The sequence below is a fragment of the Cydia splendana genome, chromosome 19 (genome assembly GCF_910591565.1).
Source record: "Cydia splendana chromosome 19, ilCydSple1.2, whole genome shotgun sequence".
In the NCBI taxonomy this organism is placed as follows: domain Eukaryota; kingdom Metazoa; phylum Arthropoda; class Insecta; order Lepidoptera; family Tortricidae; genus Cydia; species Cydia splendana.
In genome coordinates this window covers 2809863-2835558 of record NC_085978.1, presented here as the reverse complement: position 1 = coordinate 2835558, position 25696 = coordinate 2809863, and the positions used below count along the sequence as shown (strand labels likewise).

Here is a 25696-nt window from a genome sequence, read left to right as displayed (position 1 = left end):
CAAACTAGTCTTTTTGGTAATGGGTTTAAGCCGTCATTGATTTCCAGGTTATTTTTGTAAATCTATAGGAATGCATGCCGAGTTCGCTCATTCATTATGGGAGCTAAGCTAATTGCTGCATGCATAGCCCGAATGCCACATGAAAGGTTTACATCGTTTGAGTTCGGCTTCGCTGTAAACTTCAATAGATTTAGCGACCTGATTTTTCCTTGTTTAGTTGGTGGGGTTTTTTAATTACCTATTCAAGTGAGTCATAAATAGATTACTTAAATATGTCGTAGAATTTATGATGTCAAGTATGGAATTTATGTAAAAAAAATATGTGAAAAAGAAAAACTTTGTGTAATTTCACAGTCAATGGAATTCTATAATTGAACATAAAACACAAAATAAATGAGTAAATTATAGCTTTTAATGAATGCATGAGATGGTATCGGATCCATAGTAAAGATAATCTAACCTGGAGCCTAGTCTGGAGTTATGTTAGATCGAAAAGTAATGCTGAAACATGCATAAATTTACTCCTGTGGTAAAAAAGCCAAATAAAAACTCAAATTAAAGAATCATTAATCGAATCAGCCACGGTGGTCTCTCGTCTGCATTGCATGATTGGCTATCTGTGTGCATGTAGGTAACGTGGCGCCGATCTGCTTCATTTATCTACTGCATTTGCTTTTAGTTTTTAGTGCGGTTACGCCACGCCGCTCCCATACAAACAACGGCGTATGAGCGGAGTAATTATAGGGATGAAACACCGTTTCAGATCGAGCGGGATCGAGTCGGAAATAACGTAGAATATCGGTCAACACAGACTCGACTCACATCATGGACTCTGAATTAATTGCAGCACTATAGCACCGGCCGCGGCGCGCGCGGACGCCTCGTTCGATTTTCGAACGAAAGCCCGCGAACGGGAAGGCGGGAAACGTTTTGAAATTGTTTATGGTTTCCTTTTTTATTTTTAACGCGTTTTGTTTTTAAGTTTTATTGGTCGTTAAAGTTTCGTGTTAAATAGTAATTAAATTTAAATGTTAAAAATTGTGCCAATCTTTTAGTGTTTTCGAGATAAAACTTGTGCAAAAATAACTAATCAGTAAGGTCAGAGATCTCCGCTGTTTCGTTCGGTCCGATAACGGGTGCAAATGTCTCAAAAGACAGAGTTGCTCGTAACTGCGAGCGAAGCACACGGTTACTGGAAATAAGTAAACAAACAGTGAATCATTAAGCGGTTATCAATGCAGGATGGCGTGTCAGGCCGCGAGTTGGATTCCGAACGCCGTCGCGACAATACTGCGTGCCGACAGCACGGCACAGCCAATAATCGCTTGGCTAACAACTATACGCGACTCTACGGAAGAATACGACCCTTTAGTGACTGTGAAAACGGATTTATCGGACTCGGAAGACTCGGAATCCACCACAACTACAACACCGGATAGCGCGTTCGATGAAATACTCTCGCAGTTAGGGAAAGAGATTTATAAATTAGACGAATATCAGAAGATTTTAGGTCCAGAGGAACAGGAAGTGTCTCTAAGCATTTTGAATATTTTTGACGAGTGTTTGGAAGGATTCGAAAATGGATTCGAAGTGAAAGAAGTGGGAAATGGTTTTGAAGTGACTCCGGTACAAATAAGTGCGCCGAGTGAAAACCGTGATGTTCCAGTGAAAGAAAACGGCGTAGCCAAGGCCAAGGAAAACGGCGACGAGGGTAGCGATTGTGAATCGACTTTATCTGACATCTCTTTCGTTACTAGCACGCCGGCTAAGTGTGAGAAAGTGAATGTTGTAAACACTATTTTTTATCACGGTGAAGGCACGCCGGTCCCGCCTAGGCGGTCTAGGTTAAAAACGCCATCGTCTAGTTCATCTTGTTATGACAATATGGAATTGAAGACTAGTGTAAACAATGGGGTTAAGCGAGATAGCGACAGCGATTCTGAGAGTACTTGTTGGAGTTATAAAGAATGCAGCGACGCGGACGATCCTAAAGACAGGTACGCTACCGTCTGGTCCCAGTCAACAGGGTTTCATAACTCTGATGAGATTTTACGAAGGGTTTTATCGCAGAACCACGCGACTATATCGCGATTGTCTTTCGATACGGCCAGTGACTTCACGCCGACGCAATACTCGGTGTACGCGCTGCACGAGGTGGGAGACAGGTGCGCAGTCGACGCCATGACGCCGGACAAGCCTGACGACGGCGGCTACGAGCCCGTCCGCGACGCGATCACCACCGACGAGAACATTTACGAGGAGATCGAGTACGGATACAGTTTTACGGACGAGGGGTGCTCTTGTGGCGGCAGTGTTGAAGTTGAAAGCTGTTCCATCAGTGCTAGCTCCGAAGGAGTCGGAAGAGACAGTCCTGTGTACGCGAATTTAACAGACAATGACGCCTATGCGGTCACCGCAGACGTCCTATACTGGAGAAACGTTTTGCTACTGGACCCATATTACAATGAAGACGAAGAAGATGAGGTAAGTGTTTAGATCATTGCAATGCGTGTTGAATTAATTATTTTATATAAGGCGGCTTGCGTCTACACCTCTTATATGTACGGCGTTTCCTGTTGTGTGTGTCATTAGTTTCGTTAAATAAATTGATCCCGGTTAGCGTTAAGAGTGAGCAATTTAGTTTTAATTAAACGGAAACAATGACTAATTGAGAACAGTAAGGTCTCTGTAATCATAATAACACAAACAATAATATTACGACGAATGCTAAATAAATGCAAACAAAATGTAGGTACCATTAGCCGCAAAAGTGCATGGCAAACATTGCAATTTTATTGCGAGTAAATAAATATAAAAAACTCAATAAACTACAACCACAATGTGCCTAATAAGTATACCTACTTAATAACATCACTACCTATTAAAAAAAATCATTGTATAATCGAAACCACTCTGATTTTCAAATTACATAAAGCTTTTTATCGAGTTAACATAACATCAAACCACCTTCTACAAAGTTTGCATCCTGACTTACCTACTGCCTGATACCTTGCCAGCATTACGACATTGGCATAACAAATCAAGCAACTAACTGGAACCAAAAACCATTTGCATTATTTGCTTCGTAAACAATACGCATAATGAAATTTAAAAAGTTTGCTCGCAAGTTCTGACGTTTCATTTTGGCGCGAAAACGCCAATGTCAACCATAGACACAGGAACTAGTGATGGCCTCTCAATCGTAAACATTATCGCTTCCTCTATAATTTTATTCACACGTCTTTGGAACAGAAAACTCTTTTACGGCGCCATTTCGTTCCATTCATAATTTCGTTCTAAATTTAACTTCGTAACTCCCATTCATGCGCTCAAGTGACCGAATTGAAATGACTTTTAAATTGATTTAGGTGTCTCTGTCTGGATAGTAAATACCACGTGAATTCTACTCATTCCTCATGTCAATTTAATAAGTTGTGTATTCAAGATAAACAATTATCTTTAGAAACTACTTAATACTCGTGCTATTTTAAAATAGGTAGCAGATTATGATTATGAATGGCTGAATGCAACGGCCAACGCCCGACGTCCTTAAATTAGGTCATTATATTCCGGTTTAGACAAAGAGATCATAAAAAACTCGAACGACATAATGGATAGCCGTCTAGGTTTTTTAGAACGGAATTCAAACTGTTCTGAGAATCGATATGCGATTAAGTTTTTCGAATACCTACCTATTTAACATAACAGTGTCTGAAATTATCAAATCAGTTACTCTTTATAAAACATTAAAATGGTAATTTACAGTCTAGCTTCATTTATACGAGTAAATTATAAGGTAATTCAAAAAATATCTAACGTGTAATTTCAAGTCTTTTCAAGCAATATCTTTTTACAATAGTATCAATAAATATTATTTTTAAATTGCGTTTCCCATTTAACAGGAAGGCAAAAATCTATTCACATAAATCAGAATCACTAACACAGCCGCAATGGAACTTTTTAATCTGAGTTTTTGTTTATGGTCATTCACCCATGACTTTATTATAAGTGGCAAAGGAAACAATATTCAGCCAACATGTTTTATTTTGTATTCTTATTCAGGTTAAAATAGCATGAGTTTAAAAATAATGTAAAAGTTACTCAACAGAAAATAATATGATATGACCTACTTTACAGTTCTTCGCATCGTCAATTACGTGGAAGTAGTTTATTAAACCGCAGAATACCACTGAATATTTCTATAATTTATTAATAATTAATGATCTGTGACATTTAAATACATATCTTCTAAACTCACGGGTATATACATCCTGGTCATTTGATAGGCGTGCGTGGGGATACAGATCAAACACGTAGAGGCCCTTTGGAAAAGTTTGCTGTTATGTAATACACCTGCTAGAACCCATTCACGGGTACAAATAGATACCCGTAAACATTTAAATATTATTGTTAAGCCAGTTATCAGTTCACAATACAAAGACGGCAGATTAAAAAATTTAAAGGCAATAGGTACGGCTGATTTCAATGGTTAGCCATAGCAAAGCCATAGATTTTTTTAGCTTACACCTTTGCAGGGCCGTCTTAAACTACTCTGGGGCCCCTGGGCACATAAGAATTTGGGGCCCTTTTGAAAAGTAACGAAAGCTAATTGAACTAAGGTTTTTGGACTATGATCTTCTATTTATTATGGGTAATCAAATAAACTGTTACCTGTCCTTCAGGCCCCCCTGAGGATAGGGGCCCTGGGCACGGGCCCCGAGTGCCCTTATGATAAAGACGGTACTGCACCTTTGTCTAGCAAACCAGCGATAATTTAACGTTATTTTTTTTAAATTGAGAATAAACAACACAAATACACGTTTTATCGTAAAGTTATTAAAACGTAGATTAATCACACCGAACACACGTTAAAAATATCTGGGTGCGTAGCCAACATGCCAATCGTTTACGCTCCGTAGCGAACGAAACGCAACTGTCATTGTCGCATTAATATGGAAGAGTGTTAGAGAGGCATAAAGCACGTTTGTCACCTTGGCTAGGCATCCTGACTCAATGACTATTGGTAGAGCAATAAATTTATTCAATTTTATATCTTTATTTATTTATTTATTTTTAAACTTTATTGCACATACAAAAAGTACAACAGGCGGACCTTTGCGTGCTTGTAAGATTATTGAAGGTGACTGTACTGGAAAATTGCAATTCCCTGTGAGCGTTAATAATCTTAATTATATGCCATAATCTTAATTAATTTAATACAAGCAGAAGTGTATGAAACATTGAATTTTACGCACTAGTGCACATTATTGCCAAATAAGTCGATCGAAACAACTAGACATTGCTAATTAGGTATAGTTGTTTAAAATAAATAGTTTAAAACAACGTAACTGTGTAAGAAATATAAAAGTACTTACTTCCATTTGGTTCTGGACATGTATAAGTTGTCATTACGAATAGATTTACTGTCATTACCGCATAATTAACCGGTTTCTATTATATGTTGTTATTGCTACCTATTACATACCATACTTTCAAACAAAAGGTTTTTCAACCATTATTAGCTAAAGTGTGTTAGGAGCAGAATAAATAAAAACATACTGTTATCCTTTTTGTAATGATAGTCCTAGTCCTAGTTAATAAATTAATGATCTTTGACTGTAGGTAAATTTAGTTGAACGGTTATTATTATTAAAGCTTAAACTTTAAATACCTTTTCAACCTTATAATTAGCCTAGGGGCTATTCATAAATTACGTCATTTCAAATTAGGGGGGGGGGGGTCTGGACATCGGATGACGGTAGCATGAAGTAGTAGGAAATGGGGTCATTTGAAGCATGATTTTTTGATGATTATAGGGGGGGGGGGGTCAAAAATCGTCAAAAATCGATGACGTAATTTATGGACAGCCCCCTACCTAAAAATAGATTAATACATATTAAAAGTATGAAATTTTCGAAGTTAGCAAACTAAAGAACAGGGCCTTATTACCAACTACTAAAAACTTAAAAACCTTTGTAAGTCATAGTTGCAAAACTCAAGTTTGGAAACGGACAGGAAATAATATGTTTACGTATTCATTTAGTGCCTAAATATACTGATTCTATCGCTAACTACATGCCTAGTTGCAATAACTAAATTCACTCATTACACGCGAACATTACCCTCCTTTCCGTGGCAATGTGGAAACGTCAGTTGACCAACGCTGCATTAGGTGTTGCAATGTTAACCTAAAATTGATAATTTATTGAGGATATCTTACGTGGTGTAACGTATACTTTATAAATAGTTTCTTGAGTTTATTAAGAGCGATGACACGATTTTGAACTATCAGACACGTTTAGTACCCAATGGATTTTTTTCTTTGGGGATACCTTAAAAGTAAAGTTTTTGAGACCAACCCAGTATCTGCTTGAGGAATTGAAGCAACGTATTCGCGAGGAAATGCAAAACATTTCGCGGAACACTTGTCAGGCCGTCACTGAAAATTTTCGCTCCAGGTTACGGCAATGCCAAAATAATGAAGGATCACATATGGATGATGTAACTTTTAATTGATAAACGGTTTTCATCTGATATAGTTATCTATAGTTTTCATTTTATTTTAGTTTGAAATGTAAAAAGACTTATGGTCCACCCTGTACCTATTAAGGAGTGGCAGATTTTGCCGCGTTGTGTCATCCCGGTACTTGTCGTATAGTAGGGTTGCCAACCGTACTATATTATATAGTATTGTACTATATTTTGGCTCTCCGTACTATATACTTTTGGAAAAATATATAGTACGCTAAAATACTATATTTCCGATTAAACGAATATTTACACTAATCTTTAGTATTTTATCTAATGGTACTATATTTTTTTGAAATGTACTATATTTTTGATGCCTTATTCTGGAAAATACTATATTCCACCAAAAAAAAGTTGGCAACCCTCGGTATAGATGCTGACTGTATTTACAATTTTACACACACTATGATCCTCCTTTTTTTCGCGCAGTTTTCCGACCCCTGCCACAGAGGTACTATACTTTACACACCTCACACATACGATCGTCCTGTTTTTTCGCGCACGGTTTACCGACCCCTGCCACAGGGGTACTGTACTTTACACTATTATTACGTAACTCCGAGATATCGCGGACGGCGCAAAAAGCTCATTGCGAATACGGCGCGTGCGCTCCTGGTTGCGGGTGGCTGCGCGCGCATGCGAGCCGAATCAACCGTGCCAGTGTAAAATGGCCTTTAGAATAGTAAAAACTACCCGTCCTAGCCCTTAATTTGTCATTATCTGTAATTTTGCCATTTATGTTTGTTAGAAAGGGACAAAATTTAGCAAAGGTTTGTTAAGTTTTATGAATAAGGGGGGCCAATCTTTTGACCTGTTCGGGAAATATTACTGGGTCGTACATAGATTTTTTACTGTACATAGGTATCTTCACAAATTTCAATTTGGCTCTTTAAGATAAATATTAAGTTAGCCTTTCGTAACTTGCAAATAATTTCTTTTTTCAAATATTTTTTTCTGTACTTTGATATTTTCTTGACTCAAAAGTTAAAACATTGGTCATAATGCCTACAATTTTGATATACCCGAAAATTAAGATCGAGACCACTTTTGAGCGATATAACCTCAACCAGAAACAGTCTCATGTAACATTTTTAGGGTTCCGTATTTGTTTTGTGTAATGATTCAGGTAGATAGGTATAAAGGCATGCAAATGAAACAGTTTTCGCAATAAAATTATCATTTAAACATCATCTTCCTTGCTGACCAGTCAAACAAAACTGTTTAATACTGGTCATAAGCCTTCGATTCTGCAACAGTTAGGAATGACACGCTAGTTTTTTTAATGGAACCGTCGAAGTGTATCCATGTAAATATACAGTTTTCTTTTCCATTAACATTGCTAATCAGTTCAAAATTGTACGGTAATGAGCAGGGTGATTAGGGATGGTAATCGTGTTCAATAACCTCTCGTTTTGTATACAATTACTTTAATAATTGGCATTGGCATTTAGTACTTAATAATTAATTCAGAACTTACTTTAATTAAGATTTACTGACCTATTAATTAATTAAGAATCCAGTAATCAAATGAAACGAGTCTATAATATTTTTCACATAATTAGCTTGGGTACCTATGGTGACAGACGATTATCAACGATTAGTTATATTTGAAAAACGTTTATGAATAACGCTAGTAGAGCGGACATATGGCCCTGGACATATGATATCACGTGTTCAATGTCGAATACCTTGTTATGCTAGTACGTAATTAATCACGCCTACGAAACCTCACCTAATAAGTCTTGTATTTGGCCTCCGTAATCGTACTTAGGAAAAGTGGCAAGATTAGTCAGGTTTAGATTCACTTAATATTTTACCTTATATACAAGAATTGCTCGTTTAAAGGTAGGTAGGTACCTTTAAACCGGCGGTCGGCAACCTGCGGCCCGCGGGCCGCATGCGGCTCGTGAAACTGTCACCTGCGGCCTGCGAGACTCTCTGGCTATGTAATATTGAGAAACGACAATGTCTGATAAAGTCATAAATATTAACAAAGTGCGGCCCGCGTCAACTTACTAATCGTTAACTACGCTACTAAAACTACGCAAAAAAAGGTTGCCGACCGCTGCTTTAAACGAACAATTCTTGTATATTTATACAGGGTGGGTAAAAAATAACTGCATTCCCGTTGCCAGGGAGGTTTTGGGATTATACTGAGCAACTTTTACTATGGGACCAACCCCGAAATCGCGAAAAAATAATTTGTCTGTTTCATACATTTTGGCTGGTCCATTTTCTATGGGCGGGTAATTTTTTTTTTCACGATACCGGGGTTGGTCCCATAGTAAAAGTTGCTCATTATAATCCCAAAACTGCCCTGGCAACGGGAATGCAGTTATTTTTTAGCCACCGCGTGTGCATCCGTATAGGAAATTCGTCATAGGCAACCCTATTTCTGATTAATAACTACATTGACTTAGCGACTGTAATTTCTTCTAATCACCCATATTTCATCTCCCGATACGGCAGCGATAACAGCTGATTTGTGATCTTTTCATCCTATCACCAACTTACTTTTTACTAGTGATTGAATGAGGAACTACATATTTGTTTATAGTTTTATTGTAGTTTAGGAAAGACAGTGGCGACATCGTGATGTGTAATTGTGTATGTTAGGTTTGTGGAAAGATGAATGGGTGATTGAAGTTGACGTTAAATATGTATGATCTTTTGTTGATGAGGGTCAGTAATTAAATTAATGTTACTTGAAGATTAAATGATTTATAAAAAAGTTCAAGTTGTAGTAAATACGTTTGAAAGATAAAATACCGTGTTCAGGGTTACGATAATAATATAATGCTGTGTCTCTATAATGGTATATTATCGTATAGAATAGGGTATATACTCGTACATAACTATTATAGGACTAAACTTTTTTTGCGTCATAAAAATATTAAAGTGACGAAATATTACGCTTTAAACGCCGTAATCTGAAAATAAATTGACTGTTTATTCGCTTTTTCTTCATAAATCGGTCCGTACCGTTCCTCCTAGGAAAAATAAAACGATGTTTTCTTTTAGCAAAAATTACTAAGAATCTGAACGTTTTTTTGAAGGTCTACCTCGTTTCGGATAATTGCTCCCACCCTGTATAGTGCATTTATCACTTGTTAAAACTGTACTGAATTAATAAAAAAATCCTTTGCGTGGTTAAAGTTTTTTACGATATTTCTAGGTTCATGAGTGATAAGTATATATTGTAAACTATATGTTACTTATATACAACATATATGCAACAGAGACACATGGCTCTGATAGGGCCCCAGATGCGCCCTAGATCCGATAAGTGGTGTCAACGTTCAGTAATATATAGTCCACTTCTATTGATCGTAATTCGTTGCATTTGGTGTTGCTATTGGGCCATATTTAGATGCAACGGGTCCTTGAGTTTGTGCAATGCATGCACCAAACAGTTTGTACCGTAAAACACTATAACATTGCGCTTTCAACATAACTTTGCCCATCGCGTCACAGTTCAGTATAAGCGAAATAACTTAAAAGTAGTTACAGGTAGGTACACTCTCTGAAAAAAGTAAAGAAAGTATCTGTAACTACTTTTAAGTTATTTCGCTTATACTGAAATGTGACGCGGTGGGCAAAGTTATGTTGAAAGGGCAATGTTATAGTGTTTTACGGTATTCAACGATATGATTTTCAAGCGGCCCGTAAAAACGCGAATTCTGAAGTTTTGCAGGTGCGAGTTACTTTTTCTGTGACAAAGGATCGAATATCGCGTCACAGTGCAGTATAAGCGAAATAACTTAAAAGTAGTTACAGGTAGGTACACTCTCTGAAAAAAGTAAAGAAAGTATCTGTAACTACTTTTAAGTTATTTCGCTTATACTGAAATGTGACGCGGTGGGCAAAGTTATGTTGAAAGGGCAATGTTATAGTGTTTTACGGTATTCAACGATATGATTTTCAAGCGGCCCGTAAAAACGCGAATTCTGAAGTTTTGCAGGTGCGAGTTACTTTTTCTGTGACAAAGGATCGAATAAATGCAAATGACCGTTATTCATAAACGCTTCTGAAGTCTAATAGGCCCTGGATAATCTTTTGTCCTTATCCGTCATTTCGACATTTGTGTTTGTAAGAAAAAGACAAAATTTGACAGAGTTTAGCTAAGTTTTATGAATAAAGGGGTTTATAAATTAGGCATCAAATTAATACGCTGCAAAAAAACCTTATTGACGATCGAATTAAAATGCATTTGTATGCGACAGCCCGTGGAATGGCTGGAGTAAGTTTTCAGTAAGAAATTAAAAAAAATATTCTTAATCGAACTCTATTATTTAAAGAATATTTATTTTTAATTTAAACGTCTTTTATATTTCAGTAATTGAACAGATAACTAAATAAGTTTTTGGCAAAAATTTCATTTTTGGTACAAGCTTTTATCGCTGACGCTGACTGAACTTTGTTTTCCACAGACAACAAATGATCATCGAGACAATTCTTAAAACCCAAAACACAATTAGGTTGCGTTGTTTTATCACAGAGTACCTATGGCCAACTCCTGTCTCCATCATCAGATCAGCTCGATTGTACCATCATATTGCATTGTCACCCGACTTACGTATGCATGCAAATTTTCAGCTTCATCGGAAACCGGGAAGTGGGTCAAATTTAACTTGCAAGATTTAACCCGTATAGAAACATAGTTACATACATTGCAATACATGCAAGTTAAATAAAAGCTTGTAATATTAAAACTGACAGATAATTCACTACGTTTAAGGTTCTCTCATGAAACTAGACAACGCATGACATTTGCGCGAGTATTTCGCGCAAATTCCACGCAGATGTCAGTTGAATAAATAAAGAAACACGTGTTGAATGGACAGATATGCACATAAAGATTATACCATACCGTGGCTGGCATGTGTAGGCGCAGCTGTTTTGTTGGCGCAGAGCAGAACAAACTGGCCGGTTAAATCATTAAACGATCTGTAAACACAGCGGAATTACTATACAATTCAAGGAATAGACATGTTTGGAAAGATCTTTGTAGGTAATGAGAGACATTTGTAGACAAAACGAGTGTCACTTAGTGTACCGATAACAAATATGCATACTTACTTAGCACAATACACTATCATAAATATAAACTTGCACCTGCTTTTAAATTAGTACCTTTTGCAGTTTACAAAGTGTCCTCTCTTGTATTTTAGTAATGAAATATCGGTTTATTCAATCTGTTATATTTATATTAGTAATACGTAAATAGTGTAAATAGTAAATAATAACAGTCAGTTGAAAACCCCATTACGCTAATCAGCATACTGACCTTTTCCTACCGATTCCAACTTTCGTCATACTAGTAGCTCGTTAAGTTCCTAATGTATACAAACTTTGATTTCTCTCTTTTACTCTATGCAAAAAAAATGGTATCTGTAATTTTTTTGTGCCGAAACGTTTTTTTTTACTGAAGAATCTCCGAATTTTAAAATACATTAGCGATAGTGTATTACTTGTCTTTGCCAACTATTTTACTGACAGCGTTTATTTATGAGTGCTCTTTTTGTTTTAATCTCTGACGCTATGATATTTCTCTAGAATGACTGTCGGTAGCAATGCAATGTTAATGTTCATTTTAACAACCATCTTTATTACTCTCTTTAAAACTCGTATTTAAAGCAGGTTTTACTGGCTAAGGTAATTACATCATTTACTTCCATACAAAGTTTGTATTTAAACATACTTTACAGGTGACGGTTAAAAACGACATTATCGCTTAAAGGCATCCCATCCAGTTCACCTTTGAGGATAATTGTACTGACGTATTAATTTTAAATGGTGGAAGGAAAATGACAGCAAGTGCAAGGTGGTCATACAAAAGATTCCAAACATGTTTCCGATAGTTTTATTATTTAATTTGCCTCTTTGTATATAGTCGACGTCAAAAGCCGCGTATCCATTAGAGGCAGCCTCGGGTCGAGCGGCTGCCTCGCCCCGAGGCCGCGCAAGTGGAGACGCTTGCTCAACCTGAGGCTCGCCGCGACACGAAGCAAATTCGTGGCCGCGAGCCGAGCCATATTTTGTCGGTTTTTTTACCGTGCTCAAAGGAGCCTCAGTCCGAGCCGTGCATTTGATGGAGACGATCGACGCGTTTTGGCTTTAAACTTGCGTTGCGGATCAAGCTGAGGCGATTCGCCTCGAGCTGATCACAACGTGCCTCGAGCCTTTGCCTCAGAGCGAGCAGCCTCAAACTGAGGCTGTTTGCTTCAAGTTGAGGCTGCTCGACCCGAGGCTGCCTCTAATGGATACGCGGCTTATGATATGTTTTTCGCCTTATTATTAAGGTGTAACAAGTGTACGTAAGAGTAAAGATGTTTTTGACGTTGACTGCTTCAAAATGCTTTTAAAATGTTATAGGTATCTATTTTGTGCAAGCTTTAAAGCGTATCTATCTAACTTGTAATGTTTACAAACAAGTCTTGTTTTCGAAAATTGCAAAACAAAATTTGACCACCTACCACCATGCGATTGGGCTGAATACTTAACTGCAATGGTTACCATCGAGCTGGTCTGAGGATGGAAACCGAAGGTGATAGGAACTGTCTGATGGTTGACAACTTTATCGAGCTTGGGTTTGTTAGATCGCCTTGACGAGAAACAACCATGCGATTGGGCTGAATACTTAACTGCAATGGTTACCATCGAGCTGGTCTGAGGATGGAAACCGAAGGTGATAGGAACTGTCTGATGGTTGACAACTTTATCGAGCTTGGGTTTGTTAGATCGCCTTGACGAGAAACATGCGCAGTCGGCAATAAACCATTCATCATCATCATCATCAAAAGTTTATTTTTGTCAAAAAATGTATTTACTTATGTTGTCATGTTGTATCTCTTTTTTGTATTAGTTGTGTAAACTGTGTGTAATTATTATTTCGGCTTATTGTATGTTTCTTTTTTTGTCTGTTACCTTCCGTGATTATTTCTCCCTTGATGGTCTCATCGGAAGATCAGCGCTTGAAGTCGCGAGCAACATGCTGAGATAGGGCCATTTCGTGACACTTTATTGTTCACTATGTTCTTTCTATGTATGTATATTGTCTGTGTGTTTACGAATAAAAAAAACAACGGGTTGCACTCCGGGAGTGCCGGCAGAAGTGAAAACTCAATGACATTGTAATAATAGCAGCGTGTGTTGTATTAATAACAGCGCCATCTAGTGCAAAATGTCTGCATCACTATGTATAATCGAGATTAACGCCACCTAGCGTTAAAGCAGTTAAAGGGAAACTCACTAGATGGCATTTGAATCAATAAAGAAAAACTCATTGTAACAGTTTTTCGATCAGGTCACGTGTCCGTCGTAAGACGTACGATCACGTGACACCTGTTACGAGTTTAACATTTTTTCCCCATCACAAAAAGTGCACAGCGCCGCTAAAGAAGTTTTCACTTCAAAAACTATTCTATTCTATTATTTAAATGGCGACTACTCATACGGAACCATGGACTCTACAACTTATATGTCATCGTGCATTTGCGAGATTTCCCGGTCAGATTGTAGAGGGACCTCTTTCTTCGTTTTGCCGTCTTCGACGACTTCGTCGTAACTTCCTTTCGCGGAATCACGTCTGCATTTCGATATGGCAAAATGTGTTGACCAGAAGGGACATTCGAACGGGAAATAACTGTCCTACTTATAAGTATATTAATGGTATTTGAGCGAGCTAAACGCAGTAAGAGTTAATTAATAATTAATTTGGAGTATCGAGACAAACCTTACTGGTTTAACGATACTTTTGTAATTAAGCTTAGATATTGTGTTGTAATTAGCTGAATAAATAAATAAAATAAATAAAAAATATAAGAAAAGGTTTCAATAGTCACAAAAAGAAAGATACGTCAATTTATTTCGGTGTTTACAATAAATTCTTAATTGCCGTGGTCCTCAAGAATCACACGAACCCGTCGCCAAAAAGGCGCTCCCATACAATCGAAGTTAACATGCTTAAATTACATGAAAGTTAACATGAACATGAACGTAACACGTACAGATGTCTAGCGCTAGTTTTCGTTCCTAAAAACAATGCAGAGATGTGAAAAATACTTTATAAAAAGTATTCAAATACAAAATACAAATACTTCCTTGATATACTATTTCAAATGCAAAATACAAAATAGTTTGTGAATTTGTATTTAAAATACAAAATACGAAATAGGTATTTTCAAAATACTCTTTCAAAATACAAATACTTTGCGATAAACGGTACTCTGAATAGTGAATACCTAGTCTAAATTAAAAAGTATTACTCGGAATTTCCGAGTTGAAAAGACTCTTTATTCTTTGAAAACAGCGTGTCAATCAGTCCTCTATCTAAAGTGCAAATTTCTAGTTGTTTGCTAATTGCATATTAACCGGTAGGATGGATGGATGATGGTTTTTAACGGCCAATTTTTAAAGCATTAATTTAGATTTGTAATGTTATACAGCTAGTATAATGCCTCTCGTTAGAGTGATGAAAACGTCTCGTTTGTTTTTCACCAGGGCAGAAAAGTTTGTTCTCCACTTGTGCCTTGAAACCCTCGCAACACTCAAGATTCCACTTTTTTAACCACTCACTACACAAGCGTAGCGTCATGTGCCACGTTACTAATAAATATAAACAGATTCAACAATTCCATGTTAAAAGAATGAGAGAGTTGCCAGGACTGTAACATCGTGGTAACATCAGAACTATCAGAAGAGATGTAACTCCTACCTACATTAGCTACTATAAAGTATTTTGTATTTTGAAAATAGAAAATAGGTCCCAAAAACTATTTCAAATAAAATAGAAAATAGTTTTCTTCAAAAGGTATTTAAATACAAAATAGGTATTTTGCGTTTTAAATACAAGTATTTCAAATAAGTCACATCTCTGAAACATTGTTATACAAGGAAGATAGAATGAGTAAAAGTTTTGTATAAAAAAACTTCTATTTGTTCTAATTTCCTTGTATATGACTCTAGCTTAGGTCTAAGTTCATGAGATTCTAAATAACTGATAAAATAAACAATCAAAATACGAGTATTAAAACTTCGGACATTCAACTCATTCAAATATTTAGGTCCCACTGTTTAGGAAGCCTATAATGCTGATATAACTAATTTACATAACACTTATACGACTTAGTATTCAAAAAGAGAATCTAATTGTCATCTTTATTCCTTATAGTCAAACGATCGTAACTCTCATAAAGTAGCCATTGCAAAATCAGTCTTAACATCAAGGGATAGAGTTCAAAATAGCTTGTGTCGATTGTTCTTTGTTTGGACTGCGCGGCAGGTTGCGCTCGCGCATGACCTTATAAAGGTGGTGTAGGGGCTTCTTTTTATGCCTAACAGCTAGTTAGGGCGTCCGTCTGTCTGTCTGTCAGCCTACGTGACTGTTTGCAGATACATTGTGCGTAATACTGTTGAGAATGATATATTTGTACGTTTATTTTTGCTTGCATTGTTACGTAATATCGTATGATTAGGTTTATATTCATTAGTACCTTGTTTCCATTGTAGATACCGACCTATATTATTCAAATTTTAGTAGGAACTATTTTATTGTGTTTTTGTTTTGTATATAATTCGACTTAGTTCTACGAGACTGCTTTTTTTTTCGAATTGAGTTGACAATTTAGTAAATAGTTTAATGATCGCAAATGTCATGAGTGGTTATTTAAAAAATCGAGCATAATGGTTGACTTATAATGTTAATGTTAAAATTAGGATTAGTGCAGTAAAGTTTAAACAAATACAAAATAATAATATCAAATCCAATCAATATGAAATTCTTACATTTAAATGAAAATATATAAGCAGTGTAATACGAATTGTTAAATTATCTATTTATAACCAAACAGTACACTATATACCTATATACAATATATGAACGAGGGAACCATTGATTCAACTAATACAAATAAATACAGATAAGATGTTAGTGTTTACATAAATTGTGTTATAATTACCTACGCAGTACTTGAAGAAAAGTGTGATAATATGACACAAATAGTTTTATTACTTTTCACCTCAGCAGCTCGAACAAGGGTACTTTGCTTCTTAAAAACAGTGAGCAAAATGCGATTTTGCTCACTGAGTCATTTTGTCTCACTCAGTGAGCAAAATGCGATTTTGCTCACTGAGTGAGACAAAATGACATTCAAGTGACCTTTATAGTCAAATGTCATTTCAACATGCGGGGTCTAATACAAGTTCGATATACTTGAGTTCTATTATCCCTGTCCCTCTAGGTATGTTCTCACTGCTTAGGGTGAAAAATTTTGTGTACTACACGAGATCAAAGTTATTTACATCTCGTGCGCTTTTGAATCCCTTACTACGCTCAAGATTCTAAATTAGATTCACTCGCTACGCTCGTGAATCTATTATAGAATCTTTCGCTTGCACGGGACTCAAAATAAGCACTCGAAGAAATATCAAACTTTGATCTCTTGTTGTACAAATAACTATTATCACATTAGAACAACATACAAAATTATTTAGTTTCACATGCCCCGATGTCTGTGTTTAATCAACTAAAAAATAACAATAAGATTAACAAAAACAAAAGTTTTCTGTTCTTTTTAGGGTTCCATACCTCAAAAGGAGAAAACGGAACCCTTATAGGATCACTCGTGCGTCTGTCCGTGTGTGATTAAGTTGAAATTTGGTACACATATGTAAATTCGTGACCCTAAGACGGACATCTTACGTAAACAAGTGAATTTTAAACATGGAAGCCACTTTGTTGTTTTTCAAACATGGTAAATGAGAAAATTAAAAAAGAATGTTTTTTAAACTATATCGTGTTACATATCAAACGAAAGAGCTCATTTTGAGAATCCCAAATATATATTTTTTTGTAATTTTAAAATAAATAGTTTAGAAGTTATTTAAGAAAATAGCCAAACTACTGGGTCTAAAATTTTGAAAACAAATAAATAAAATAGTTCTATTAGAAATATGCAGTCAATTACTTAGTTTTTGATCCGACTCCTACGGGTTTTTTAAAGGCAATTCACTCGCGTTTCACATATAAAAAATACATTGTTAAAAATTGGGTAATGTACGGAACCCTTGGACCGCGAGTCCGACTCGCACTTGGCCGGTTTTTTTCAAACAGAAGCCAATGCTGGTTGTGAGTTACCTCAACATCAGTAGGTATTTTAGGAATCATAAGAAAATAAATATATTTAACTTAGGTCCTTTCTGTATATACCCTGTATAGACATAATTTAAACATAATAACTTCATCAACCATCTTAATGACAAGGGTCTATGATTCGTAAATGTATCAAAATAGATACATACTTAAAATGACTTGGAAACATGTTTCAAATTCGATTCTTTTGCCAGCAACTTGTTTTAAAGTACATAATTCATGGCACTTACGTTACAATGTTAGGTACTGTATGATGTAGACTATATACTGTAGAAGTAGATAATCAACTGTTATAGAACATAGTTTGTAACCCTTACGTAACTTCAGTGTGCTATAAAGGTTTTATAATGCAGCTATAATACTAGTTAGCGAAGATCTCTTAAATAGCTATTTATATTCGGGTATCACGGAGAAAAAAATCTAGTGCTCTTTACCAGAATATTGTAAATTTAACTTGATTTTATTGTATTATATGTGACAACTAGACTTTTTTTACACATTAATAGAAAATTCTAGTTCTTTAAAACATCATTTCTAGTTCCTATTACCCACATACCTAGTATCGTCGAAATAGTTATTTGTACAACAAGAGATCAAAGTTTGGTATTTCTTCGAGTGCTTATTTTGAGTCCCGTGCAAGCGAAAGATTCTATAATAGATTCACGAGCGTAGCGAGTGAATCTAATTTAGAATCTTGAGCGTAGTAAGGGATTCAAAAGCGCACGAGATGTAAATAACTTTGATCTCGTGTAGTACACAAAATTTTTCACCCTAAGCAGTGAGAACATACCTAGAGGGACAGAGATAATAGAACCCAAGTATATCGAACTTGTATTAGACCCCGCATGTTGAAATGACTATAAAGGTCACTTGAATGTCATTTTGTCTCACTCAGTGAGCAAAATCGCATTTTGCTCACTGAGTGAGTCACAATCAGTGAGCAAAATGCGATTTTGCTCACTGAGTGAGACAAAATGACTCAGTGAGCAAAATCGCATTTTGCTCACTGTTTTTAAGAAGCAAAGTACCCTTGTTCGAGCTGCTGAGGTGAAAATAAATTTTGTGTAGTATACAAAACCTATCTGTAGCCATCATTATAGGACAGGGTAGAGTTTATCAGATATTTCATTAGTGTTCACCAGATTTTTTATTAGTTTTAAGTATAATTTTAGCTGACTGAAATAATCAACAATTTCTGTTTACTATATGCAGTATTGGAGAATACCAGATTTATGTTTGTGTTAAATATAATTGTTGTGGCATGAAATAAACAGTATGTTCTGTTTACTATATATATTGTAGAGTTAAACGGGTTTTATATTTGTGTTCAGTAAATCATTATTGCGGACTGAAATTGTAATATACTGTCGAGTGAACAGAGTTAGGTTAAATATCTTAGGTGAGTCTTCGCTTTAACATGCTTTTGTTGCGACGAAGACTTACCTAAGGTGTTTAACATTATTCTGTTTAACTCGGCAGTAAGTACCTACATTGGCTTAGTCCGCAATAATGATGTTTGTGGTATAGGTGTGGTGGCCTGAAACATAAACAGAAAAATCTCAATCCTAAATAATTACTATGAGTAAAGTAAAAACAAACTTTTTTTTAAATTCGTTTTAATTGACCGAAGCGAAGCGAAGGTCTACGTTTTGACTCGGGCATTTTGCTTTCGTATGTCCGGATGTTCTCCTCTACAGGTCGCAATTCTTAACCGATTCTCGTGAAATTTTGTGACCGAATTTTATGACTAAATAATTTTTTTTTGTCAATCCGGTTTTTGGAAATTTTTAAAAATGGCGGAGTCGTGATACCTGGCGCCTAAACAAATAGTCGTATCGATATCATAAGACTTTTTTCTTTTTGAAACATGTTTACAGAGTTAATAACAAAAAATGCAGAAAAAAATTATCGCTGGTTTAGGCGGTATTTAGATATTTAATTTTAACTAATTTTAATTTGAGAAGGAGTAGCTAAATTTCGTCAACCCATCTAAGAACTATTTGGCTCAGTTTGTAAACGTTCGCTTTTTCTGTTTGCACAGAGGGTCTGGGTTCGATCCCCAGTAATTGTATGCTGGGATATTATAACTTTTTGTATTTTTTTACACATAAATTTCGTATTGTTTTTCTTTAATTTACTATACACCGTGTTTTTATTGAATTCCGTTAACTTCGGGGTATAGTTAAGTACGTTTATAAGAACTAAATGGCATAGTTAATTTTCAAAAAAAAATTTTTTTTTTGTTTTCTTTTTTGTTTTTTTTTTGTTTAAAAAGTAATTAAATGTAGCATATAGCGTTGTTGTAACACGGGCATTACATTTAACTCAACCAAACAATTGAAATCTGTGACATATCAATGTCATTTCGTACATCAATCGACCGAGATTGTACTTAAGTTTAGTAGCAAATGTATGAACTCATTCTAAACACTAATCAATATGTAAGCCGGCCCTAAGGCAAGTGTACACGCTTGTAGAGGCCTTATAGTAAAAAAATAAATTATGGATTATCTCCGAAATGGACTTAATTAGAACATCGGTGTCTTTGAGAAAGTTACTTGATTTAAGCTCAGGAATGCACCCTTGAAATTAACGGAAATCAAAAAAAACACGGTGTATTTAAAGCTCTTAGCACCATGTTATTTCAAGCTCTGCTCGCGAGGTCTACAGCTCACAGAGCCACTAGTTACGTACTTACACAAAATTTCAACTGAATCGGAAATCGAAAAGTGGGTCAAATTCAGCTACCAAGATTTGACCCACACTAACTAACAAGGCAAGTTAAATAAAAGTTTGTAAAAACGATATTAATTTATCCTAAGTCCGAGAATAGGCCTGGTTGACATATTTCGTAACTACATATTACTTCTGTATTGTTTAAAACATGAAATTATGGCATGGCAAGCATCATTATGTCAATTGTCCCATCATAGGAGGTATGCAGTTTTACAGCTCCTATAATGGGATTGGGCCAAACACCACTATTTTTTTTACATCTGTGGAGTCACAGCATAGTGTGTTGTATACCTTATCTCATGGTAAATGCAATTAACAAAACACATTCTAGTTTACATCAAGTATTAAATAATTAAAATTTAATAAATTAACTCACCTCTCTTAGCGAAGTTGTTAAGAATTTTTAGTGATATTTTTTTTCAGTGGCACGACAACTTTTGGGTTGACGCACTTTTCTTAAAAAATAACCGAATTTAATAAAAATTCAAACATAATCAGCTCTAGGACTCTTATTTATGATAAAAATATATCCAGTGTTTATAAACTACTTTTATATACTTATTTTAGAGGAATTGTGTTTTTTTGTCCCATTACTGGTTCCGTGTCCATTATAGGGTATACTACTATATACAATCTGGTAATATTGTAAAATATTTTTTTCTCCGTGATAGTAAAAGTACCGTGTAAGACAGATTATCGGGAGGTATCTTAGTAGCTGACCGTTTTGATATGCTCTACCGTATAGTACCATAAAAAGTTTATAGTTACCAGTAATACTTAGGATTAAGTACCTACCTACATACGAACGATTCAAGTTATAAACAATGTAAAAACACAAACAAATTCATAAGTTAGATGTTAAAAATCTTCGGTTTAAAGGTTTCGGTTTGATCTCATGCCACAAAATAACGCAACTATAATGGGCTTGTGCACAAATCACGCGAAGTTAAGTTCGATAGGGGGGGTGGGGTCACGAAAAAAATCACGACAGATCAGGTTGGGGGAGGGGGGTATAAGGAGACCTCACGTGTATTTTTCTACAGTGAACGAAACTAAGAAATACCTTCCACATGAGAAAATACTTTTTCTCGGTTTCGTTAAACATAAATTTTCACTCCGCACTTCAAAATAGCGAGTGTATTTTACGAAATTTTGGAGCGCGTGGCCTTGACCGGTTGGATAGAAAAATTTCAAAAACATACACGTGAGATTATGTGGGGGAGGGGAGATTGCCAAAAACCTCACGAAATATCACCAAGGGGGAGAGAGGGGTCAAAAAGTAGCCGAAAACACCTCGCGTGATTTGTGCACAACCCCAATAATATATTGGTGACATAAATTTCGGCGAAATTTAAATGTAATACGATAATATGAGTTTCCTACAGAAAAAGGAAATTAGTTTACAGAAATATTAGGTAAGTACCGACACAAAAAAACCGGACAAGTGCGAGTCGGACTCGCCCACCGAGGGTTCCCTACGTTTTAGTATTTGTTGTTATAGCGGCAACAGAAATACATCATCTGTGAAAATTTAAACTGTCTAGCTATCACGGTTGGTGACAGACGGACGGACGGACAGCGGAGTCTTAGTAACAGGGTTCCTGTTTTACCCTTTGGGTACGGAACCCTAAAAACAAGGCCAAGAAAGTTGTTGCGCAGTCAATAAAAAACACGTAAAATCTCATAATGGAAGTGAATGCATTTATGACGTCTCAAGTTGAGTTTTTTTTACAAAATGGCACCAATCCTGAGACATTTAAGAGAAAAATTGTTGTTGATATTTCACTGATATCAGAAAGATGTTCTACCGATTGGCGCGTTAAGGGGCCCACAGATTACCAGTTCGCCGGACGATATCAGCCTGTCAGTTGTTTGGAACTGTCACCTTTTGCAATTAATTGCAGTTAATTTAAGTTGATTGTCCTATTTGTTCTTCATTATGTTTTTGACGTGTTTAATGAAAGATGCCCACTGCTTGCTGCTGCTTTACCTACGGTCAGGTGAAAATCCATTAACTTTCGGGTTATTCCTACTCCGAATCACGAGGACTATCGATTTAAACAGAAAATAAAATGGGGCCCAAAAAAAATGTTAGTTTTGTAACGCATTTTCACATACATTTTGTATGGACCGTTACAAAACTGACACCCAAAATTTGTATGAAAAACTAGGGAAACTTTTTTCTTAATCTCATTCAATAGTACTCGTATTTCTGAGTTTAGATAACCCAAAAGTTGATGATTTTTCGAGAAAAAGTAAATGGTACCATTTTTTCTGAAAACCCCCACATACCATGTAGTTACGTGACCCTTAAGTTTACGAGCTACAACAGAGTAACACGTACATACTTTAATTATAACCACAAGTGGCCCGCTTCCGTCCAGTGTTTATGACACGGTGTATGTATGTTTGTGTTATTGTCCGCTGCTCCCAATGTTAGGACAATGCTCTTCATAACTGACAGGTGAAATAACAGATTTCAATTCATCAATTATCAATCAATTTCTATACTTAGATGTCGTCTTTTTTATCACGTTCCACGTAAAAAAATACAATACTAAAAATTAAGTAACCTACGGAACCCTTGGAACGCGAGTCCGACTCGCACTTGACCGGTTTTACCGCATTCGGTACTAGGTACAGAAGACTCACTCTCTAACAAAACGCGTCTGTTACGATCAGGACAGATATGGCCGCTAGGTGGCGACAGCGCCACGCGCGGCTTATGGCTAGCTACCAAAATTGGTGTGGAACGGATGTACTTTTAGCTACCTGTAGCAAAGCGACGAAATCGCGGAGTGAGCCACGCCTGTTCATGGTCATCACTAAAGAACAGCTCACTAAGATTTAACTGCCAATTACCGCTAGAATGGAAAGAATCGTGTTTACGAAGTGAGTGATTATTTCCAGCAGATGCCAGTAAAATTGCTGCTTAAACATCGTTTGTTTAACCGAGGAATGTTTATTGGAATTGTTTACTAACGTCAAAGATACATTGATTGACTGTCATATCGTTTCTAGATCTTTTAATTGAAGTATCTTAAAGTTTGAATCGGGCCGTGAGTAAGATGCGTAAAATCTAAAACAATTTCGTGCTTCGAATTTGACAGGTAAACGAGATGGCGCTGTATAGCTCCGTACATTTTGCGGTAACTCTGATTGTCAAAAGTTGACGTTTGACAATTCAGTGACAGCAAAACATGTTGAAGTATAGCGCCATCTGTTTTGGATGTCAAACTAAGGGGCACGTTTTTTTCTTAGACTTTACCTCTCTATTACAATTCTCTTTGCCGACGTGCAGCTAACAATTGTTTTGTTACGTGTAACATGAATATCGCGTTTATTGCTTTTTTTCTTCTTTATAAAATCGCATGAAAGATAAGTTGCCTTGCGGTAGAATGTAACGATGTCGTAATTTGTCGTGTAATTACTTAGTTTTTGCGTATTAGTGATGCATAATACTGTAAGCAGGTGTTTATTTAGTAGCTGACGCACAGAATAAATAATAGACTAGGTACAGAAGACTCACTCTCTAACAAAACGCTCCTGTTACGATCAGGACAGGTATGGCCGCTAGGTGGCGACAGCGCCACGCGCGGCTTATGGCTAGCCACCAAAAATTGTGTGGAACGGATGTAGTTTTAGCTACCTGTAGCAAAGCGACGAAATCGCGGAGTGAGCCATGCCTGGCTGAAGTACTAATAAATTAATAATTAATAATCATGAACCTAACATGAAGCCGCTATACCCTCCTGGCGGCTTAGCACGGTCGCGTTTTTATCCCTTGTCACCATGCCTGTCACGTTCTAACAAGTATGTAAGTGCGAAAGGGACGCGCATAGTGATAGTCGATAAAAATGGAACCGTGCTGAGCCCGCAGATTCTAAATGTACATTACCATGTACATATTCGTGCAACCTAATTTGAACCTTACATGAACCAAGTAAAGTAGCATCTCTTTTGTTTCATTGCTTTTTAAAACAAACGAAATTCGTTCTAATTTACTTATAGAATAAGGTTCAAATTACAAAATTTTAAAACTTTATATGGTGGGTCTTAGGAGGATATAACAGAAGTTACGCTTTGCTCGGAAAACATATAAAAACTCAAAAATGCACGTTTTCCAGAAATAAGGCCTAGCTAGATAGAATTATCGCCCCTGATAACCCCCATATAGCAAACTTCATCGAAATCGTTAGAGCCGTTTCCGAGATCCCCGAAATATATTTATAAATAAACAAGAATTGCTCGTTTAAAGGTACCTACTTATTAGATAGATATATAGACAGATTCTGCTATTACGGAGAAACGAAAGGTCAATACGGAGTTGGATTCCTAATCAAAAAAGAATATAAGCAAAATATAGAGAGTTTCATTGGAGTCTCTGAACGCATATGCATCTTAAACCTTAAATTCGATAATTCTAAACTTACAATTATCCAAGCTCACGCACCCACTATTGAAGCAAGCGACCAAGATATAAATAACTTTTATAACCAGCTCCAGAATGTCCACTGTCAATACAGCAACCAGAAAATCATACTAGGCGATTTTAATGCCCGTGTCGGACAACAAGTACCGGGCGAAGAACGTATACTGGGAAAGTACTGTTACGGAAATAGAGACAAAAGAGGTGAAAGATTGCTCCAGTTCTGTTGGGAAAATAAACTCTACATTATTAATAGTTTATTCAAAAAGAACAAAAAAACGATGTGGACATGGCTCTCGCCAAAGAAAAGGAAAAGTCAAATCGATTATATATTAACAAATAGAAAAGAAAACATCACAAACCTAGAAATCATATCAAATCTAACATTTCCCAGCGACCACCGTCTCTTAAGAAGTACGCTACTTATTCAATCTGGAAAGAAAAGTAGAGCAACTTTTAAAAATTATAAAACTAAACTTGAAACGACAGAAGAAAAACAACAATTCACGGAAATATTAAATAGAAGCATAAAAGAAATGAAAATAGAAGAAAATGAAAACGTAGAGTCTTTATACAGCAAGATAAAGAAAACAATAATTACCAGTATATATTCGATCCAACAGAAACCACAAACAAAACGAGAAAACATCCCTGATCATATAAAATGCCTTATTACAAGAAGAAATCATTTAACACACAAGAAATCCTTATCGAAGGAAGAAAAAGAAGAACGTACGAACCTATACAAAAATATATATAAGTTAATGAAACAAGAACGAACACAACAAAGAATAAAAGTAATCGAAAAACACCTCGAATCTACAGGTAGCTTAAAAAAAGGCCTCAAGAAT

The 25696-nt window shown here is 36.1% G+C and overlaps 1 protein-coding gene across 3 annotated transcripts in view; it reads left to right on the top strand.

Moving 5' to 3' along the window:
* Positions 1-983: 983 nt before the first annotated feature.
* The window catches only part of LOC134799864 (uncharacterized), a 68299-nt gene continuing 43586 nt past the window's right edge, over positions 984-25696 (top strand). For all 3 annotated transcript variants that reach the window (XM_063772269.1, XM_063772270.1, XM_063772268.1), the window contains exon 1: positions 984-2484. In XM_063772269.1, the coding sequence (XP_063628339.1) occupies positions 1243-2484 (1242 nt within the window). In that variant the 5' untranslated portion in view covers positions 984-1242. The remainder of the gene's footprint in view (positions 2485-25696) is intronic.